This window comes from Natator depressus, chromosome 4 (assembly GCF_965152275.1).
Source record: "Natator depressus isolate rNatDep1 chromosome 4, rNatDep2.hap1, whole genome shotgun sequence".
Lineage (NCBI taxonomy): Eukaryota > Metazoa > Chordata > Testudines > Cheloniidae > Natator > Natator depressus.
The window spans coordinates 20,904,722-20,928,084 of NC_134237.1; the positions used below are offsets into that span (position 1 = coordinate 20,904,722).

General features: G+C 40.4%; 1 protein-coding gene across 4 annotated transcripts in view; it reads right to left on the reverse strand.

Annotated features, from left to right (window-relative positions):
- Positions 1-23,363, reverse strand: part of FAM13A (family with sequence similarity 13 member A) — a 186,777-nt gene that overhangs the window by 52,465 nt on the left and 110,949 nt on the right. For 3 of the 4 annotated variants that reach the window (XM_074950585.1, XM_074950588.1, XM_074950586.1), the window contains 2 exons: positions 13,126-13,167; positions 1,264-1,308 (listed from right to left, as the gene is read on the reverse strand). In XM_074950585.1, the coding sequence (XP_074806686.1) occupies positions 1,264-1,308; positions 13,126-13,167 (87 nt within the window). The remainder of the gene's footprint in view (positions 1-1,263; positions 1,309-13,125; positions 13,168-23,363) is intronic. The other variant, XM_074950587.1, reaches the window with a different exon arrangement.

The following is a 23,363-nucleotide window of genomic DNA, read 5'->3' on the forward strand; positions in this document are numbered from 1 at the left end:
AAGTGTATGTTAAGGGCATGCTTCTGAAAGCGCGGTTAGACAAGTTATCAGGGTGAATGCTATTCATAGTTACACTCATCATATATCTCCACCAGGTGAAACAAAATTATATAAGAAATAGTAGCACCTGTGAGAATGATGAGTGATTACCTTCTCACAAGTACGACGACCACACAGTAGGGCAACTCATCATAAACTTTACTCAACTATTTATAAGTGCCCAATTCTGATCCCCTGCTGTTTTAACACTGCTGCAACTTACTGATTTTGATGGAATGACTCCTGTTTGATTCTGGTGTGAGATTGGAATAAGAACTACTATGAGCAACAGAGCTTTTATTCACTTCAGTATAGTGATGGACTCACTGTAGTGACACTAGAGTCAAGGTTGTGAGACTGTTTCCGTTGTAAACCTAACGGAACCCTCGCATTCTCACTTTGTGGAAAAAATGTTCCTTTTTTCTTGAAATTTCTTCTGCTTATTTTTGGGACAGAGGAGGGTTTGGAGGTAAAGACTGCGATAAATCAGACAAACATTTCTGATACATGACAGTTTGAAAAAAAAGGAATTTCTCTCCCACTCCCCCCGATATTTTGAAAAGTCTTATGTTCTCTGGAACATCATGGCTCACAAAAGACTTGATTAGAAACTCCAGACTTGTTTCATTCATTCATGTTCAATAACATTTAGCGCACTAAAATGTTCTTATGTTAAAATGATTTCTTGAGAGAATCTGATGGTTAATTTTGAAAGCGTTAGCTATGAATGTGAACCTCTACATGGGCCAAGAGGCCACTGAAGAGTTTATAAACTTGTTGCTAACTATTATGTTAGCTGAGTTTGTAAACCCTCAGAAAAATCAAACAAATCAAAAAAATTAGCAATATCATAAAAGTGTATTTTAACTTTGCTAAATGTGTGTGTGTGTGTATAACATATGGGCAAGAATAAATTCATATGCCAAAATTTGGGACCTGAATGTCAGGCAGGTAAGGAGTCTCTTTATAGCACAGTGAGGTTGTGCTTCTTGAAATCTCTGTGGTTAAATAACCATAACATCCCACGGGTGTGGGGAAAAAAGCAAGGAACTATGACACCCAGGCACTTATTTGAGAGGAAGTGGTTTATGATCACTATACACAATGCACTTTTCTTTGGACAGTACTAGGCTATTACAGAAAAATAAGAGAATAACATTTTTAAAAGCTTAAGTAGACAACAAATGATAGCAACAAAACTTAAAAATAAACAGAGTCACTTACTCTCCAGTAGCAGGAATGTTACTGCTCACTTGGGATACATGGGCACTGTGGAAAGGGAAGAAAGATCTAATTACCAAAGTACTGTCGTGGAACACCTGAAGGAGAACGTTGGCTTTTCTTCTCTCATTGCCTTTTCTTAGACACTAAACCATCTACTAAATTAATTAAAGGTATGATTCATCAGCAGGAATTCATCTCCTAGAATTACATATACACATGACAAGCTTAGAATCATAGAATATCAGGGTTGGAAGGGACCTCAGGAGGTCATCTAGTCCAACCCCCTGCTCAAAGCAGGGCCAATCCCCAATTTTTGCCTCAGATCCCTAAATGGCCCCCTCAAGGATTGAACTCAAAACCCTGGGTTTAGCAGGCCAATGCTCAAACCACTGAGCTATCTGACCCCTCAACAGAATTTTGACTCACACTATTAGAATGTACATTTATACAAGGCTAGTACACTCAGAATTGGATTGCTTGTCATTTACTACCAAGAGACTACAGTCAAAAGGAAGGTATTTTAAGTATAGCACATTATGATTCTTCTCTTGAATATTCTGCAGCTGTAGATCACACTTTGTTCTTTTGAGTCAAGATTTCAAAACGTACATGCTATAAAGTGACTCAACATTTAACAGGTTTTAAACTACTCATCAGGAAAAAGGCAAAACATATTTCCTCTTCACAGATTCCCCTTCCCCAACTCCCCGTTTTTCATGTTCTTAGCTCCCCACCACCATTTGTTTTTAAGTATATTTTCTCGCCTTTCTGTTTGCCTCTAAGTCTGACTCCAGGTTCAGGAAGCGGTAAAATAACATAATTCTAGTTGTCACCACTCACTGTTCAAAGCACTTTCAAGTAAGGTGACGTGCCATCCCGCATGGCCATTACTGCTCTGCTCTCTAACTGCAGGGTCAGATTAGATTAGGCCAAAGATAGTCCCTCCCCTTTCCATGTACCATCAGATTGCTCCCCATGTGTTGACTCAACTTTGAAGATAAGAGGGCACATGAGATTTCACTCCTGTTCATCCCGCCTACAATATTAATTAAACCAAATAAGTTAGCTTAAACATTGCATTTGGCTTTATCCTCTTATCAGCAACAGAATCAGTAGCAGGGTTGGCTGGAGTACTCAGAAGTAAAACGACCCTATGCTAGATTACAAGAGGGACTTGTGAAAGTCTTACTCCAGAATTCTAGGTTTACTGTGCCGCACTAATAGAAATTTAGTGTTTTTAATCTATACATGCAAGGTGCATCCTTTCAGAAACTTTAATTGCTGATGATTCAACAATTGCTCTATTAGTTTAAACCAATCACAGTTTCTAAGGTTTCTTCTATCCTTTCTCTTTAATATTTCCCCCACCAAACTACTGTAGCTTCCCTGCAGAGACCTGATGCCAGCCAAAAGGCTGGAGCACTCGCTCTCCTCAGAAGGCAAGCACATTGTCACGTCACGGGTAGCAAGTGGTAGGAAGAGGGGCTTGAACTGGTGGGAGGAGGTAAAATAAAAGTATCACAAAAATCAGTTTACTAAAGTCACACAACAGCACACGTCTCTACAGGACTAGAGGACAGAACTACTGCAAGCCTACATGTTGTAGATAAGCCAGAAGGCTTTTAGTTCCTGCAAGGGATTGAGTGCATCCCCATTAATCAGGTTGGTGTGTGTAAATTAGTGCAGTGCACCCACACACGCCACTCCCTTCAACTATGGCTTCACGTGTGCACTCTTCACCTCTGCACTGTTCACCCAGACACAGTTCCTCAAAGGATTCACATAGCATGAAAGCACATGTATATTTGGCAGTCGATTCCATGTATATACATGGATGTTACACCTATAAAATACACATACAGTTGTATATTTCAGATTAATATACTTATCATTTGTATCATCTTATTGTATTTAATATTATCCTTACACACACACACAAAGAGACAGATATAGAGGAAGACTCTCCTCAACACACATGTAGGCGATATCTAGGTGATTAATTTAATTTATCCCATGGCTATACTACTGATCATACATATTTGACCACTTCACCTGCTGTCTACCCACCCACTACAGTCTCTTCCCCATGACTCCTCAGCAACTTCAAAGAGTTGAAATTTTAAATATTTTTCTTGGAAGGTTGGAATAAATCCCACGGAGAATGGGTTGCTTGGCAGAAGGCAGATGAAGTGGCCAAAGTTGCATAATAAATGTAATTTCTCACAAATGTATCACTGCCACAAGTGTAGTTGTACTTTAACTTTACATCCAATTTCTGTACTTTCTCATATCAATATTTGATATGTATTATATGTAAATAATAGAAATCTAACACACACATATTCACTTGCCCTTTATCTCATCTCTCTTCGCTTCTCCATCCCCAATAAGCTTTCTGTTAAAAAGATATGGGGTCTAAAAAAGGAGAGGACGCTTAAGAGGAGATTAAACTCAGAAAATAGCATTTTCCTTCACTTTATACCATATAATTCCAGCAAAATTACTGTTGTGGAAAAAAAGGAAACTCCTGTTTCATGACTGTAGTGTTGAGCTCTTCATTCCATTTGTTTACTAGTGATATTTCACACTTTGGGCAGAATTTTGAAGGTTTATAGGGGAATGATTATTATTCCCTAAAACTATTTTTTGCCTTTTATCATGTAATTTCATTTAAACTTGGGGAGAAAGGATTATTAGAGCATGCAGTTCCTTCTTCTAGGCAAAAAGTAAATAAAAAATCAAATGCAAGACAGTGTATAAAATTCCAAACATTTTCATAACCTTCACGTATATTGAGTAGTGATTTTAACCCATAACAAACCTGACTTCATCAACACTGATTCAGTTTCAAGTCCATTAAACCTTCTATTTTCTGATGACACATATACATATGGCAACTATTTTGGGGTAGCTGTTAAAATATCTACTAAGGGACTCTAGGTTCTATCTGAGAGCTAGACAATACTGATTTTAAAATTACTTCATGGACATAGAGAGCATGAAGTAAATATACACACACACACACACCCCCCCCCATCACCACCACCTGGAGAAGAGAAAGTTCTTCAAACTTTCAAACTTCAAAAAAAATTTAAGCTTCATTAGCCCTTTTAAATTTAGAAACTACCTCTTTATGTAGTAAGCATGGCCATATAAAAGAAATAGGATTTAACTTTTTCTTGGTCCTGTGATATGTTAATGCTCTTTACTGGGCCTGTCTCTCAATAATAGTGGGATTTTGAAGGAGAAGTTTTCAGATACACTAAATTTCTTATAATTCCACAGTAATTGGCCTTCCATGCTATTTAATTTTGAAGCTTAATTAAAATGCACTGCTAAATTGGTTTATTTACTCTATTCTGTAACATTAGCCAGGAAGTTAGGCCATTTTTTAAAAAATCTCTTGACGGAGTCAACAGAATTATGAAATAACTTTAGAATGTTAGGCACAAACGTATTTCTGACTATGTTAATTTCCAGTAAATATATGGAGATATTTAATGAGAAACTCTCAAAAATCTAAGAGCAAAGAAACACTTCTGGTAACAATTTCCTAGGGGTTTGCTGAACTTCTTGGGTGGCTGAAGTCACTTGGTCCTCAGCTTCATGCTTCACAAGGCACCCAAAGGCATGCTATGAATGCCCCAAACGCATTACTTGTCATGTCTTACTGCGTAATTAATTGCCTCTAAATAGCAGCTTTGTTCATCAATCAGTGAAACAATGTGAACTCATGTCCTGCTTGGTGAATAATTTTCTCCGTCTGCGTTTGACTCATTGAAATATACAGTCAATTATTTTCATTACATTATAATGTACTTCTACTGCTCCACCCCAAGCCCCACTGACATTAGTTGGAGAGTTATCCAATTCTGGGATTTCATGCTCCCTCAGAACTAGCCTACTAATTCCTGACAAAAGTCTTGTTTTAAACACCAACCCCTCACTGACCTGCTCCCACAACCCCCACACTTCTTGGGGGGTGGGAGGGGTCTGAATCACCAGAGAGCCCCAGTGTTAGCTTACACCTGGCTTCCTAGACTTGCAAATACAACCTAAGTCTCATGGACACCTCAGCTCTGTCAGGGCCACATCCTCCAGGTCCCTCTCCATCTCGGACAACAGATGCTAAATTTTTCGAGTACTACTCCATTAATACAGGACAAGCCAGTTAATATCCAGCTACATAAAGGCCAAAACACCCAAACCTGGGTGCCTAAAGGTAGGCCTCCAAATTCATATTTAGGCGCCTAGTTATGGGCATCTGAATTTTACAGGTACTGAGCAACCCCAGCTCTCATTGTTATTAACTCCAATGAAAGGAGGGGTCGGGGGGGAGGGGGGTTACATACTGTTCCATTTAGGCCCATTAGGCAAATGGACTGATTTATTTCTGTTACAGTTCAATAGACCAGTTTTTATCAGAATTAGTTCCAGTCTCACCTAAATATTACAAAGCTGGGCACGTTCATTGTAAGGGGCTTGATCTTCCTTGTACACAAGGGCAAAACAGAAGTAACTTCACTGAAATTAACGGAGTTCCAGTGGTGTCAAACTGACGTAAGAGGAGAATCTGACCCAAAGGATCTGTTAGCAAAGAGTAAGCCTTCATCACTTGCTCAGTCATTTCTGCCTCTGATCTCCTTGTTTATTTATGCTATTTTTAAATATTGCAAATAAACTTCTGACACGAATAAACTGAAAGCTGGAAATTACAATCAGTGCAGCATGGACTTAGGCAAACTGAACACAGCAATGTTATGGAGAGGCATGCATCTCAAGATAACTAGTTACTGGTTGGATATCTTTGGAAATTAATCTTAAAAGATCTTGAGTGTGATTTCACATGTAAGTCATCAAGGTAAAAATATAGGGTTAGATTCTCATCTCTGCTCCGGCACCTTTACAAGAGGTAAAAGAGCTGGAGTGGTATAAATGGGCCCTAAAAACCCTGTTTCTGCCTTGAGGAGGATTCCCCTCCAATGTAAGCACTGCAGAAGACAGCCATAAGGTTGTCCTCTGAGAGCCTCATTACAAGGCCAGGAGTAGCGGAGCTGCTGGGAAAGGGGGATGGAGACAGGAGCAGGGGGTGCTTGGGTGGGGCTGCAGCACACAGCACTGTGGAGATTCTGGGCAGGGCTGTGGCCCTTGGGGTAGCCCAAGGAAATAGCCATAACTTAGACAGGCCCTCAGGGCTGTCTAAATTATGCCAGAGTCCTCTCCAGCTCCCAGGGCAGGTCAAGACTTGGGAGGTTTCGAAGGTGGCTTAAGCCACCTTCGCCATACCCCACTTGGTCTACAAATTCTGTGTTTGTGTCTCTTAGAGAAAGTCTACACTGAAAAAAAAGATGTGTTCTTAACTCAGGTTAACTAACTTGGGTTAAAATAGCAGTGAACACCCAGCAACTTCGCTTTTAACTCATGATCATGAGGGTGCCCTGCCTTCTAGGTTTTAACTCACACCGTTAACCTGAATTTAAAGCCAAGTCTCCCTCCCTTCACTGCTATTTTAACACCAGTTAAGAACACAATTTCTTCTGCAGTGTAGACATACTCTTAGAGGCATAGTCCAGAATTTCACGTATAGATCTTTGTTACAATAAAGCTACCAAAAATGTGCAAATGAGGGTGACTTCATTTTGCACTCGGTCCCACACATTTGTCATGGCTCCCACAGAGGTCACAACTAGAAAAGTTTGGGTACCACAACTCTTTAACTCTTTAATTAATCTTAGTCTTTTAATCTAAACTGAATATACCCTGTCATGATTTTGACTTAAACTTCCTAATATCTGCACCTTGTGCAGAGTGTATCATTTATCTATTATTGCACTTGCCATATGAGTGATGTTACTCAGGAACTGAAAACCTTCTCCCCTCTCCCCCTTCCCTCCCCACGCAATAACAGAGGCACTGCAGAGCAAAATGTATTACTGTCGAATATTAAGCATTGTAATTAGAATTAGTCAGAACATACCGTACTATAATCTTGCACAGGACTGGCTTTTTCCTTCCGCCCCAGGGAAGGTGCATTAAAACAGCATGGAAAACATCTATAAATTTAATCTAAAACATTAAAAATATTTTTAAAAGCATACAGTGTTGCTTCCTGGCCATCAATAATGACCTATAATTATCAAGGTCTCAGGCTATGGAGAGCTCAGAGCTTGGAACTAATGCTATCATTTGCACAGGAGGTTACTTACAATACACATACTCTATGCAGAGAAGCAAAATGTTCAAAAAGAAAACGTAAATGATAACCAAAGGAAAATTACAGAAGAGGCAAACAAGTTCACTCTTCTAGCAAAGCTGCTTGAGGAAAAATGGCAATGAAAACAGTTTCTACAGTTTTATAAAAACAGAAAAATTCCGAAGTCTAGTTGGTACATAATTCCTCTGGTTTAACAATGCGACTTTTCAATATTTAAATGTATCAGAAGATGTTGAAATCTATCTAAAAGTTATTTATTATCCAGAATCGTAATGTTAGGTGCTTTCTCCTTTATAGTTTAAGGTCCGTAATAGACCTTGTTTTGTCTCGAATTTACAATTCCATTATAAGAAATTTGCTTCATGCTGAAATTTGATGTACAAATCTTCAAAGCAGGAGGGGACTCTTTTTTGTGTATAAAATCTGAAAATGGTGATGTGCTGCAAATGCCTAGCTATGTCCAACCATGGTAAGGACTTGATTTCAACCTTCTCTTAATATTTTCATTTTTTGGTAGTTCAAATGTAACACAATTAGCCTTACTGTAATGTGGTATACTGTATTTTCATGGTTATCTTAATGCCAGGAAAAATGAATCCCATGAAGAATAGCAATTCTCCTTTGCTTTTCTTATATATGCCTCCCTTTATCCCTAGTTCCGGTATAATCTCCTGTGACTGGTGCACACTGGCACCTACTGTTCAAAGCAGAGATATCTGAGTGACGCAAGTACCCTGGCTAAGGCTAGAACTCTGCTGAAGTACACAGAGATCTATACTCCAGGCTTCTGTCGCCCCTTCCGCTTTCATCTAATGCACATGCAGTGGAGTGCAGAACCACCAGCCAAGCAAGGTTTCATTTTTCAAAAGGGCCCAACACTGAAAGGGTTCTGACTAGCTAACATTATGACTCTGAGTCTCTCAGGAGGTGCTCAAGACATTGACGGATCAGCCCCTTAAGTAACAGCCAATAACTCTGCAAACAGATTTTCAATTTTGTCCTGAAAGGCTGACATCTGAATAGATACAGTCAATGTCACTGCATGACTTACCCATACACACCCCACAGGCTAACACTCTTGTCAGTAATGCTGCACTGATAAGACCATTTCTCTTGTGTAACATGGGACAGATGTTAAAGAGAGAAAAAGAGTGGGAGGGGCATTACCACAAAGAAAGAGAATGGTGGCATTGAAAGGAAAAACACAAGGAAAAACCACCTGATGCATGAATGCAGTGTGTGCAGGGCCAGACTTCAAGTCAATGCAAGTTTTGCCATAGACTTCAGTAAGACCTGGGTTGGGCATGGTATCATTTCAATACAGTATTCATCAATGGTGCTGGAACCCTTTTAATAGTGGGGGGTGCTGACAACCAGGCCCCTTACCCCTGTCCGTGCGCCACCCCCCCACGACAGCTGGGACCGGGAGCAGTGCCGTGTCTCCGTGATGGGGGGACCTGGATAGGGGTAAGAGGGCAAAGGCTGGGGACAGGCACGGGGCCAGTTGCAGAGCCCCGGCCCGGATCCTGGGAGCAGAGTCCCGAGACTGGGGGGTTGGGCACACAGCCAGTGACCCCACGTAAAAACCTGAGGGTGCTGCAGCACTCCACGCACCTCTAGTTCCTGTGCCTCTGGTACTCATTAGTGAGATAGCCCTGCATCTCAAAGCAGCTCATTAATAGTAACTCATGAATCAGGCTATTTGCTTTTTCCATTCCTTCGGTTTACGTCAAGATATACCCATTGAGAAATTTCTTTAAAAATAGTCTATACGACAACATAATTTCTAGAACATAGGCTTCACCACAGATCACTATTACCTTCTATTAGTTCATCTTACCAGACTGGGCGCAACTGCCCTTACTTGGAATTGACTTTGCCAGCTGCTACTTGCACGTGAAACTGCGTTATCTAACACAGCTGACATTAGCTTTCCTGTTGTATAAGCTAAGTAGTCCAGAGCACTCCCTCTTATATAACAATTTCAGTTCTAATGTTCACATGGCTTTCATGATAAGACATTCTGGAACACATATGACCTTCAAGCATGAACTTCTAGGACAATCGCCAGTAAGGTTTTCCTTTTCTTTTATTATTGCAATATTCACATTGCAAGGTATTCAATACAGCACTGCTGGGCAAGTGAACTAGATCCTCTTGATCAGACTTACTTGAGTTGTATTCTCCCCCCAGTTTCCAATAAAATCCCCAAAAGATGGATTTTTTAATTAGTATATTTTAATAATAGTGGGTTAAGAACAGTTTTGATTCAAAATAACAAGCAGAACATCATTTAAGTACTAATTCTTGCCCTTCGGATGTTTTGTTTCTTTCTTTCTTTTTTTTAAAGTAAGATCAAGGAAAAGAAAGTTGTTTCTCACCAGGCATGGACTATGAAATACAGAATCAAGTAACTGAGTTTAATAAAAACATCATGACATTCGCAAAAGTGATAGAATATTCTTCTAGTTGGCAGAAGCCAAGAATTACGTAGCATTTGGAATATGAACAGCTCTTGTTCACATCCACCCAGCATGTTACATAACTGTCTGCATGAAATTACTGTACTACAGTACAAACCCAGAAACTGCTACACTCCTAGCAACCCATATCTCTATGTATTTACATTAATTATTCAGTTGTTACATCACATGAATAAGGCTGCAGACTATGTAAACTTGGCTAATGGCAAACCAGGACAAATAAAATGGACCACCAGACAGACTTATGCACTGATTCAAAGAGCTCTCCGCCACCCCCCCCCGCCATGGAACAAAGTTGATTACGACACGTCATTTGCTTCCCTGGAGCAGCAATAAAAATTGTAAAAGTCACATGGGAAAATCTGCCACCCACCACAGGAGCTCTGAACTGAAAAAGCACCAGCCGTTGCCCAGCATGAGCTGGCTCCCCTGTCAAATTACCTCCACCTGGCAACCAGCCTAACAATTACACATTTCTGATGTGTGATAAACAACAGCAAGAGTTACAAGCTGTTGGTTTTATTTACCAGTAATTGCTTCTCAGTGTTGTTACAAAGAAACAAGCTAGGCATGAGGGTTTATATCACAAGGTGTGCTACTCCCTCTTTGCTCTTATTTGCCATTTCTTCATTTTCAAACTACTTATTGGCTCTCATTTACTCCTCTTCAAACTTGCAAAGTACATCCTCCCATTCCTATAGAAGTCACCCCTCCTTCAGATCGCCTTCATCCATTCCCATTAAAGTCAAACCTATACTTAGGAGACCACTTGAATCTTTCTAATTTCCTCCTCCTAAGAAATATTGTTCCTCTAATCCCACAGAGTCCATCCTTCCCTCTAATAGGCTTCTTGATTCTTCACCAATAATTCCACTCAAACCATGCATCCTAATCTCTCGATCACTCCAGCTCAACTGATATTTTCCTGGATCTTCTTTCCAGGAGATTTCTGCTCTAAGGGAGGTCTCAGCCCTCACTAGGTCCCAAATCAGGAAAGCACTTGGGCATGTGCTTAGTCCATCCTTAAAAAAAAAGTACAGGCTTAAGAGCTTTCCTGAATAGGAATGCTTTCATGTATCAGATCTTAAAGGAATATACACTTCATTTTTAACAGAAAGGAAACTCAAAGGAAAACAGTATGGCACATAATTAGTAAGAGTCCTTATTATATTCCCTCCCCCTACCACAACCTTTAGGATTAGTCAGAAGGAAGTATATCTGTTTCAACTTTTTTATTTTTAGCTATTGTTGTAACAATATCTACAAGGAACTGTCTATTTTAGAGTAAAAATAAAACACAGCATTAAGGCATAATAGGTCCATGAAAATGCATTGAGATGTGGGGAAGCTACCTAGCATGGATACTACAGGCATCTATGTTAGGGTCTGATCTTGGTTTACATCTTCATTAATGATCTGGGAGGTGGAACGAATAGCACGTTAATGAAATTTGCAGATGATGCTAAAATGGGTAAAGTTGCAACACCAGGCGGGATAGAGAGATAACAACAAAGGAAACTAACGAGGTTAGAAATATGGGCAGAAAATAACAAAAATGAGATTCCACATGGAAAAATGAAAGGGAAGGAAAAATAATCTAAATGGGAGGGAGAAACATGGGAATCAGTAATTCTGACAGAGAGCTAGGAGTGAAGTTTCTAGGCAACAACTAACAGGGGAAGGTGGAAATACAGTGAGAGTCCACCAGTATCCAAGTGTAAACACCAAAGAGGGAGGGGAATTATTCAGAGTGGTAGACAGAGATACAGCTTAGAGCGATGGGCTGAAATTTTAGGCTACCTAGCAATCTGCAAATGTATCTCCACTGCTATGACAATCAATAAACCACCCCCAAACACACCTTTCAAGATCTAGGAGTCCTACAGAAGCCTCTCTCTCTCATCCAGATAGATGGTAATTCCCCCCTGAACAGGCATGTCTGGAAGTAAGGCATTTTCTTATTTTCCTGCACTGGCTTCCTGCAATAGCGGGAGAGCAGCCACTGCATGGCTGCTGACTTTCCACCCGGTTTCTGGGGCAGTGCAACTATGTGCTGTCTCTTACTCAGGCTTGTGGCAAAGCCACCATTGAGCTGGTACAGTACGAGTATTATTTAATGAACGAAATGATGTAATGAAATTATGTAATCAACATGAAAATCAAGTTCATCCGCTAACTGAAAAGTTGACCAGTCTGATGTTAAATCAAACCCCACGCCCACAAGCTTTCAATCTTTTTACATCTCAGAGGATTCACCTGCCCCACTGGCTGGTGATCATGACATTAAACAATAATCTTAGACTTAATTAGAGCCTGTTCACACATATCTGGCATAGAATCATAGAATATCAGGGTTGGAAGGGACCCCAGAAGGTCATCTAGTCCAACCCCCTGCTCAAAGCAGGACCAATTCCCAGTTAAATCATCCCAGCCAGGGCTTTGTCAAGCCTGACCTTAAAAACCTCTAAGGAAGGAGATTCTACCACCTCCCTAGGTAACGCATTCCAGTGTTTCACCACCCTCTTAGTGAAAAAGTTTTTCCTAATATCCAATCTAAACCTCCCCCATTGCAACTTGAGACCATTACTCCTCGTTCTGTCATCTGCTACCATTGAGAACAGTCTAGAGCCATCCTCTTTGGAACCCCCTTTCAGGTAGTTGAAAGCAGCTATCAAATCCCCCCTCATTCTTCTCTTCTGCAGACTAAACAATCCCAGCTCCCTCAGCCTCTCTTCATAAGTCATGTGCTCTAGACCCCTAATCATTTTTGTTGCCCTTCGCTGGACTCTCTCCAATTTATCCACATCCTTCTTGTAGTGTGGGGCCCAAAACTGGACACAGTACTCCAGATGAGGCCTCACCAGTGTCGAATAGAGGGGAACGATCACATCCCTCGATCTGCTCGCTATGCCCCTACTTATACATCCCAAAATGCCATTGGCCTTCTTGGCAACAAGGGCACACTGTTGACTCATATCCAGCTTCTCGTCCACTGTCACCCCTAGGTCCTTTTCCGCAGAACTGCTGCCTAGCCATTCGGTCCCTAGTCTGTAGCGGTGCATTGGATTCTTCCATCCTAATGTTGGGCATCATCCCCAACATTATATTAAAATATCAAGTCCTTCCCACACAGAGAAACCAACAAAAAGGAGGAGTAGTAAATACCTCAAATAGAAGGGTGACATAGGCCGCTCATCTTCTTGGGAACTAAAAATAAAACACATTTTTAAAGTTAGTATGTAGTTCTGTTCTTTATTATCAGGTTAATTTGTAGCAAAACATTTGCTCTTTCAAAAACAAGATAAAAACGAAACACCATGTGTCTGGCCCAGATGCTATATTCAATGCGTGTATTTTGTTCTACAATAACTTATGGAAGGGAACTTTAAATTATAGTCCTCAAAGTCATGAAATCCCAACTAATTTGCCAGGGATCATGAATGTGGAACGATCTGCTGTAGAACCGTCAGGAGTCACTGCAATTCTGCAGCACTTCAAGGACTACTCCCATAGCAACAATACAGAAATTCTGCCAACAGAATAACCGGACCTTCTGCTTCATGCAGTTCCAGAATTGAATAATCTGCTAGTAAAGGTAAACCAAAAAGCTTCTGTTAAACAAGAAAGATTATTTAAAAACATTTAAGATGCCAATTTAGTAACTAGGTGTGCATAGAGTGAAAAATTCTAGGCCTGGTTCACCACTGCAATATGCTGGTTTTATTCTACTTAAATGAAACTGAGTTGCACTGGTATAAAACTGGAGTGGCACAGTCGTGAGTCAGGCCTGAGTAAAACTCAACCATTTTTAAAATAAATACAGATAAAAAAAAACCAGTTCCTCCTTGACTTGAGTCCATTGAGTCTCTGATTTGAGATTACTGGCCAAATTCAGCCCAGGCCCAACTCCACTGATTGTAGGGCTGTTGACAATTAGAATCAATTTAGCGCTAAAGGATTCTCCTCTCCGAAGCATTGTTCAGTATTTGCCTTTGTATTGTTTAAAGGCCCATTTGTTCTAGTTCCCTGATCCTACTTATATTTACGCATGTGCTTAATTTTCCTGCTGCGAATAGTTCCCCTCAAGTCAATAGGGTTACTCAAAATAGTAAAGTTAAGCATGTAAGTGTTTGCAGGATAAGGGCTGGAAGTCGAATTGTGTCAGGGAACAGGTGTCTACATGTTTGCTATTTGTAGCGTGGAAAAAAATAAAAAAAAGATTAGAGACTCATGCCAAGGAACTGTGTTGCACTCTCGGTCATACCTAGACAAGACACTGGGCAGCAATTCAGTGTTCCCACTTCAGGAATGGGATCTCCAGATTCTAAAGCAGATTGAACAGTGCAGGAAAAGACTGTTTCTGGTATTATCAACTCCTATTCACAGACCCTCCTCCAACACAGTTATGTAATCATGTCCCAGCCACCATACAAACCCAGCGATAGAACACAAACTTCCCTAATCAAGCCATACAAAAATGCATGTTATGGTCAGATGCATCGGGTAGACAGAGACTTTGATTGTAAGTCTTTGGGGCAAGACACTTTGCCTTACTCTACACACGTATAGGACATGATCCAAAGCCCACTGAAATCAGTGGAAGTCTTTCCAACGTTGCCATTGAGCTGTGAATCAGGCCCACAAAGAGCTGTGTAAATTTGGGGGTCTGTATAAATTATTTTAAACATAATAAATAATCATAGTAAAAGATTTGAGAAACTCATGTGCACTGGAAACAGAGAATTCTCTATAGTCTTTCCGTCGTTTTAGAAGCTTGATATCAGGATCGCAACCAGGACATGGTGGTCAGGCCCAATGGTCAGAGCCAAGGGGTGGCCAGGCCTCGAGGTTAGCATGGAGCCGGAGTCAAGAATAAAGACCTTGGGACACACCCGGGAGTGTGGCCGGGAAGCAGAGCTGGAGGTCAGAGCCAAGGATCAGAAGCTGAATGCCACAGTCAAAGGGTGAGCCAGAGAAGTCAAGGATGGAGAAGGGTAGGAATTGAAGAGGGCACAAGAACAGGAAGCAGAACCAAGAGCAGCTGTAGCATGGAATGTGTTGAGCAGCCAAGCAAGCTCTGGCTGCTGCTGGGCCAAGTAGTAGCTTAGCTACACCCCTCGCCCAGTGAGGAAGTGCAGTCAACCCAGCAGCCGCTGCCAGCTGTGCCCAGTGAGTTGCCAGGAGACTGATCCTGCTGCAGCCGGCTCCCTGACACTTAAGATGTCATCAGCTCTTGAGAGGGAGATATAGAATCTTGGACTTTGGTCTTATCAGATAAATCAAGAGGGAAACTGACTTTGTTATATGAAAATTACTGCTAATGTTTACATTTACACAGGGCTGGCCTAACTGCCTACACTGAGTCAATTGAGTTTGATTCCGTTGAAGTCAGTGTAGATTCCCACTGGCTTTAATGGGAGCAGAGCTAGGCCAGCAGCGAGGACTAGCGAAACACCTACCCTTAACTCCATGACTGGTTTGAGATGTTAAACAGTGTAATTTCGTACATTTACAAAAGTATCTTGGTATATATCTTTAAGAACAGAATAAAAGTGAAAAGAAAGTTTCTGTGGATTCGTTGGAATAGGGCCAAGTACTGTACTCTGACATATATCAGCAATTCCCAATGGAGTCAAATGGAAGCTGTCTGAGCATCCACAAGTTGAACTTGACCCTGAGCCAGCCATATACAGCTTCATAGGCAAAATCTGCCTTGGGCTGCATTTACTGACTCTAGGCAATGCAATTACAGCCCCACCATAATGAACACCAAACATATCCATAAATAATTTTTTAAAAACAGAATGAAATCAAGCCAGCATATAGAGAGTACTACAGGCATGTTTCTGCATTATCCTTTTCATCCCCCGTTGGAGTGCAAGTAAGGGAAATGTCTAGACAAGATGACAGATATCTGTGTCACTAGATGGCAAATAATCTTCATGATGAAATGACAGCTCCGTTCTCTGAGAAAACACCTGTGTTTTTAGGTTCCACAGTGGTCTAGAATTCTAAGGCAACACAAAATGCCACCGAGAAGGGAATGGAGGCTACTGCTGAAATTACGAGATCTGGCAAAACCCAGGATGACTCCTTTGTCTGGAACAACGACTCTGCAGCATTCCCATTCCTCTAACTGATCCAACAATTCAACCATCCATGGAAAGTTTGTTGTTCATTTCCAAAGATTAGTTCTACACTGCTTGGGCAAGATTATGCTCAGCTTTATATGGGTGAGCAAGGCTCAGGGAGAGGGGGACGCGGGGGTAGGTGCAATGGTTCCCCCACCTCCTGCACGGGCTGGTTTAGCTGTTCCTGTAAAGGGGAGCACACAATGTACTTTTCAGAGGTGCTGTGTAATCAGGCTCCCCTGTGCCGTGTCAAGTCACTTAGTTAGCATCTCTGTTTGTGTTTAAAGTGGAAACAACACCCACCTCCCAGGAGAGCTGAGAGCAGTAGTTACTGCTTGTACAGTACTCTGAAGAATTAAAGAGAGTCATGTAAGTGCCAATTATTATTATTATTGCTTTGCAGAAGACAAACTACAGCATATGTGTACATAACACATTCTACAAAGACAAGCATCTATAACCGAAAGAAACTAATCACAACAACATATGTAGTCCTTATGTGTGTATATTTGTCTCTTTGTAATCTGTTGCACATTCTTTATTAAATCAATAAAAAGGTTCTTATGATTCATAAGGCCAGAGGCAGAGTTTTCATCATTTACTCATTATACTTCAATAACATAACAGCTTTATTTATAGCCTGAATGCCAATATTGTCCCTATTGTCTATGCAGAACATAAAAAAATAAAGCCGAAGTGCAGAACAATCCACAGTGCTGTCAGAACTTCCAGACATCAGTGTAATTTGGTATGACAACATAAAATGCCTTTCAGAACAGAACAGACATCAACTTCGTCACAACCATACACGTTGTCTTTCCCTATCTTAGGGCTCCCAGTTAGTTCCCAGGTCACAGAAAACATTACAATGACATTAAAAGGTCAAAATTACTTTCTTATACAGATATCCACTCTAGATTTTTTGATGGGTTTGTTGAAGTGATAGCATTAGCGGAAGAAGTTGCTGTTTGAGTTATATTTTCATTTGATTGCAAGTAAAATCATTGCATTATGTGTTCCATGAAACAAGTTTTCTACGTACACAAACATATATATTCATCACTATATATTTTTGCAAAGTAAACCAGAAGAAAAACTACACTGACAGCATTAGTCAGAGGGGGAAAAAAGAACCATTTCATTTAGCTTACAGAGTTATGAAATTTCACAGGCTAAATAATAACTTTAAATGCTTTATAACTGTCTATATCCACCAGCACTACCAGACAGCCACCTCTGGGATGAATGGTGGCAACTTACCGTGTCACAGCACCATCACAGGGAGAGGGGAAGACTTTGGACAGGAACACTGGGTTTTACCCTAACCTTACAAAGTATGCTATGATGCTTTGATATCCGCAAAGAGCGAGTTATCTCAGTTTTTAAGATCTATTCCAAAAAGCACATCCTCCCCCAGACAAGTGCATGTTAGTTACTTGATTGAGTGTGCACTGGAAGGTTGAAGACCTGTAAACCATGCCCCGATTTGAACCACGAGTTCCATGTAACCTAGGCATTCCCAAAACTGGATGTTAGATCATCAAGCCCCCTGGAAATCCAAATAAAATTCCCACATATAAATTATTACCATTTTTAATTTAAAACAACATTTCGTAGCCTGCTGCTGTAAGGTAACATCTTGTTTACAAAAACACACAAATTGTTGTACGAGCAGAATTGGGAGCCTCACACAAGAGCTTTTAAACTAATTTCTACCTACTTTAATGTGTTGAAAAATCAGATGCAAGATATACAAACAATGTGATTTAAACCATAAAGGGTTATCTTCCAATAGTTACACCATATCAGCAGGATGGTAATGGATTGAAAAGTATATTGCACAAGACTCCTTTACTGCCAGCGACACTTAAGATGTTTCCTGACAGAAAGATCACTGAGTGGCATAGTGAAACATCTTGTTCTGAGGGATCTATCATTGATGACACACAGTAAAAAGAACTCCTCACCTGCTCCCTTTCAGAACATGGCCCTGAACAAAATGCTTGAAGTCTTTAAGAAATCGTAAACATTTAAGTGGACTGCGCTGTGTAATAGGGATTAGACAATGACCTTTTCAGAAAGAAAGGATTACTTAGCATTTACCGCTGTAAAACCAAGTCAACTGTTTGCACAGTGGTAGAATGAGTGAGCAATTCTAACGTTAATTTCTGGTACCTTCTAGACTTCTACAGTCCTCAGCAGAATATCCACCCATTAGAACCTGCTAGTCCTTCTGTAAACTACAGAACACGTGAAGAAAATAATAACTACTGGGTTTTTGGTTGTAAATTATGATTTTCCACTCCCACCATCTCCCTGTTAAATGTTACACACTATTTATAGCCACAAGGCACTGAATATATATGGGGAGAGGAGAAGTGATTTAAGTTAATAGTTGTCTGTTCAGCTTCCATTCACTGGCATGGCTAAGCAGTTGACTGGGAAGCAGAGGGGCTAACTCTGCTCCAGACATTGATAGATTTCCCACAATTAGGATTTTGAACAGACGTGCATGGCATTTTCAGACAATCCTTCAAAAGGAGGCAGTTTCTCGCTCATCCCTCAGCAACATCTAAATCCTGATCATGTCCTTGCTGCTAAAATAAATAATAATAATGATAATCTCAATGCATTTATCTTTAGTTGTCCTTGCTGCTAAAGAAATGTTGCATTCCTGTCTCCTACTGAGCTGATGAAAAAAAAATCTGATTTGAAAGACTGGTAGAATGCCAGTAATGTTCCCTAGCTGGTGTAACACATAATAGGCTACTTGATCTTGAAGCAAATATTTTTCTTATGGAAAACACACAACATATTACCCATAAAGAACAAACCAAAAAAATATTTAATGCTACGACATCCATGAAGTTTGAACTATTTATTGGTACACTGTCATAATCCAAAACAAACAATAAAAACACCCTTGCACTATATTTAGCCAGCAGTCAATAGCCTGGCAGGAATTGTGCCATGCAGGTAACACACTGCAAGGGATGTATTCATGAACTCTGACTCAGTTCAAGTCAAAAGAGGGTTATTGTTTTCTCTACAAAAACTGACCAACACACACACACTGGACAACTATTATTACGAATGTGGAAATCTGAATTTAAACTTCTGAATGCTTATAAAATACAAAGCTGCGCCATTGCTTTCCTGAGCCCTTGTAAGGATGGACTCCACTGGCTCCCCAACGATGTTCCCACCATCATATGGCAAGTTCTCAAGGTTCCTCTGTGCCTCTGGTTGAAGGCCAAACATTCACAGCCAATGCATCTGTGAGTACCTATCCTGGAAGCTATTTCCCTTTCCCATGGTCATGAAAGGTAGGCTGTACCTGCAGCTGACCTGTGTTCATGCTCTCAGTGAAGAATATTTTTTTTAAAAAAATATTCCTCATATTTCTTGTTAGATAAAATAAGAGAACAGGCGAGCCTTTCCCAGAGCTTGAGCTAAATTCTTGTCCATTTGGACTGATAGTTTTTGATTAGGGTAACCAGTACTGAGGACTGACAAACTTTTCACCCCAGGATATCCCAGAACCAAAATGGCCAATCCTGTCCTTGGCTACAGCTCTCCACAATCACACCCTTGTCAGAAAGGCAGCTCTGCAAAGGTACAGAGACTGGGAATGACCTTGATTTTAATCCTTCATTTGTTTTAAATTAGAATAGTTCAAAATGTACTTTGACTGAAAGGTCAATGTTTTGCAGTGGAGACAAAGGAGCTAGACATCAGCAGAGTATACTATTCAGCCAAGGTCATGTTTTCCTACTGCCGTGCCATAGACTGCATGTTTGTTCTGTCCCCAAAAGTTAGATAAAAATAAAGGCTCTTCTTTCCTCTCCATCACATTTCAAAAAGCTATTTATTTTTTGTCACAACACTTTTTATGGAAATACACTGTTGTTGCTACTTTTAATACAGACAACTGGAGAAGCCATGGAAAAGCCAACGGTATCAGTTTACTACTGGTATCTATGCTAAAACAGGTTTTGTTATTTTGGGCTCAACTGGGAGATCTGCTATTCTGAGATCAAAAAGATATCACAGTCTAGTTTTCTTCCTTCCATTCACAATGAGTGTGTAAGGCTAATGCACATGTGTAAGAGACAGCAACACTTTTCTTTTGCAAAAGATTTTAGTGGCACTTTTTTGTTTTGCTTATTTTGATATTCAATATTTATAAATCTCTATAGAATATTTCATAATGAAGTTATTGGAAACATAAAACAGTCCTCACAGAAAACCGATATATCACGGTATGGTAGTATTTTGCACTGAATGTACAGTTTTCCCCACAGATTCTTCAGCATTCCATTATTTTTTAGCGCCGATGTGGTCTGAGTGAAAGGTGCAAGATTGACATACCTGATTAATCTTCATTGCATGTGATTTCTTAACATCACAACTGTTCCCTTGTACTCCCTTCCTCCACAACCCTGGGAGAAAGGGAAGGATTGCTAATGAGAAATATTATCAGGATATTTCAGGTTCTTTGAAGAGAAGAAGCTTCAGAACATTAGCCATAATATCGAGGTGGGTGATGGACAAAAAAGAAAGGAGGAGGCATAATAACTGGTAGAAATAAAATCCAGCTTCCTTTATGCAAATAAGAGGAAACACAAGTTTAACTTAAAGTTGTAACAGCTGTTTCAGCACACTGAGTGGTCACCATTAAAAATCAACATTTACTTCAGTTATTAAGAGATACCATTGTGGTTTCCTACTTTAACTACAGAGGGGGTGCTGTGGCATTTCAGAAACCGCTGTGTAGTAACTGTTGGCATGACCTGTCTTTTTTTAAACAGAGACCAGTGCTCTTCATTTGTTCTGTGGATGACCTAAGGATCAACTTTCATATCCAGCAAATTTCAGAAAGATTTTATGTCTGTAGCACTTCTCTTCCTGATGGCCTCAGTGCAGTAAAGTACTTAAGGACGTGTATAACTTTAAGCATGTCAGCAATCCCACTGAAATCAAGTTAGGCAAATAAGTACTTTTGCTGACTAGGGCCTATGCAACAAAGCGTTAGATATCTATTAAATAACAGTTACCTTTCTCCTGAACCTATGCCACATATATAATCTAAAAGGCCCTTAACAATATTTCGGGGACCAGCTTGGCATTGACTTAGAAGGGTCAGAGGAGTCTCCTACTCCATTTTCCGCAAAACCGGAGACTTTCTCTTTCTCTCATCCAAGTGTTGACCCAAGTAGACCTTGCCTTAGCTTGTAAGATGATGGCTTGTGGTGGTATGACTGCAGGCTGCAAGGAAGGCAGAATGACCTCTTAGTATGAGGTTGAGCGTCTGTGCTGATCAAAGCACTGATTCATCTGGCATTTTAAAAATGGCCAATTTTATAAAAACAAGCTGAGAGAAATGTGCAGGATCAGTATGTCGTACCACTGAGAAGGTCTTATTATTAGCTAACCTATGTCTCAACAACAAGACTCAGGCATCAGTACCAAGTCTATAATAGGAAGTCATTCTCTTTTAACCCTAGAGAAATCCACTATACAGTATAGGCACGTATCATTTAAACCACAACCAAGTATCTACATGTGCACTGCCTCAATAATATATACTGATTCCTGAGGACAAGGAGATGAAGGACTGCAGACTCAATAAGAGCAGTGACACTTCCTTCAGCCTGGTCAGAGTTTTGCTGTATATTTTGCTAGTGTTCTCACATTACAAAACAGCAACGTGGAAAGAGAAATTATTTTAATACGGCTACGATTTTGGTGCAGAGGTCACAGTTTTCAAGGTAACTGTGAATTTGAATGAAGTCCATGACCCATCAGCAGTACCTCCTGTCCCACAGAGCTGGGCCTGGCTCCCCGTTCCAGGCATTGTGACCTGGCCCATTCAGTTGGAGCATCTACCCTTCTGTAGATGGAGACAGAGGGGAAGTGAGCCAAATTTGATCAGCGTTGTGACCTAGCACATGGGATTGCAATGCCACTCACTTTTGGTCCATCTGTCCCTCTGTCTTCATCTACGGACTGGTGCTACGAGCACGTGGGCCATGTTGCAATACCCAGTCAGGCCCAGCCCCATGAGACAGGAGCCATCGCAGAAGGGTGAGTGTGGGTGGGCTTGCTCTCCAAAACCCCCTCTATGGGCTCCTCACTCCCACCTTTCCCTGACTTATCTTTTCCCACACACCTCTGCTATGAAATTTATTAAAAATTTCTGTGACAAAACTGTAGCGCTAATTATAACAGCACGATAAGCAGAGTGGAATCACGCCCTTCCCCCTGCAAACTACAGTCCATATTTATATTTAATTTTGTTTATTTGCATGTTGTGGAAACCTATGATTGTGTAATTTTGTACAATTATTTTCTGCTTGTATCTTGTTATATTACTGATATGTTTATCTTTGTAAGCTGCTGTAAATAGTATTCAACCCTGTTCCTTCCTTCCTTCTTTAATCATAAACCTTAACTAATTTTAATCTTAAAAAAAAAAAAAAAAGAAAGAAGACAGGGCAGAGTTTTGTCTCCTTATTTGTGGTTTGGCAATGCTCTCCAGTTGGATAAAACCAGAAAATAGGTTAGAAGGAGGTGGAAGGAATGACCCCAAGTGTACTCCAGCCAAAGTTGCACCCTCTCCTAGAATTTAACAGTGGCAAGTTGTACAATCACTTTCACACACACTGCACAATAAAGGAACCAAACTGACTAAGTAACTGCAGGCCTTTTTGTTTCTGGACTGCTTCTAAAAAGTTGATGGGTGTCAAGTGAACATATGGAGAGGCCCAATCTTTCAGAATAAAAATCTAGATTTTCTTCTCTAATCTGCCGTTGCTGGCAAAAGAAAGTAATTGAACTTGGTTACAGATAGTTCAAGTTAACAATACTATATTTCACTTATAATGTTGATCACATCCAGAATATTTATCACAGGAAAAAAAACTGGAGGCAAAGCTTAATAAATGAGAAGATTTGCAGATCGGCTTGCACTTTAGGAGCTGGAAGCCAGCTCTCACTGAAGTCAATGGAAAGACTCCCATTCAATGGTTTCAATCGGCACTGAGTCACAGATCTAGCAGATCAGGCCTGGGACTTGAAGTCAAGAGATATAGACTGTATTCCTTGCTCTGTCATTGTCTTCATGTCTGACCTTGCATATGTCATTTATGATCTGTACCTCAGTTTCCCCTACCTGTAAAATGGGTTTAATAATTCCAATCTCTACCCCCAGAGTTCAACGGTGAAGCGTATTTCACTAATGTTTATAAAGCACTTTGAGTTGGTTGGAGG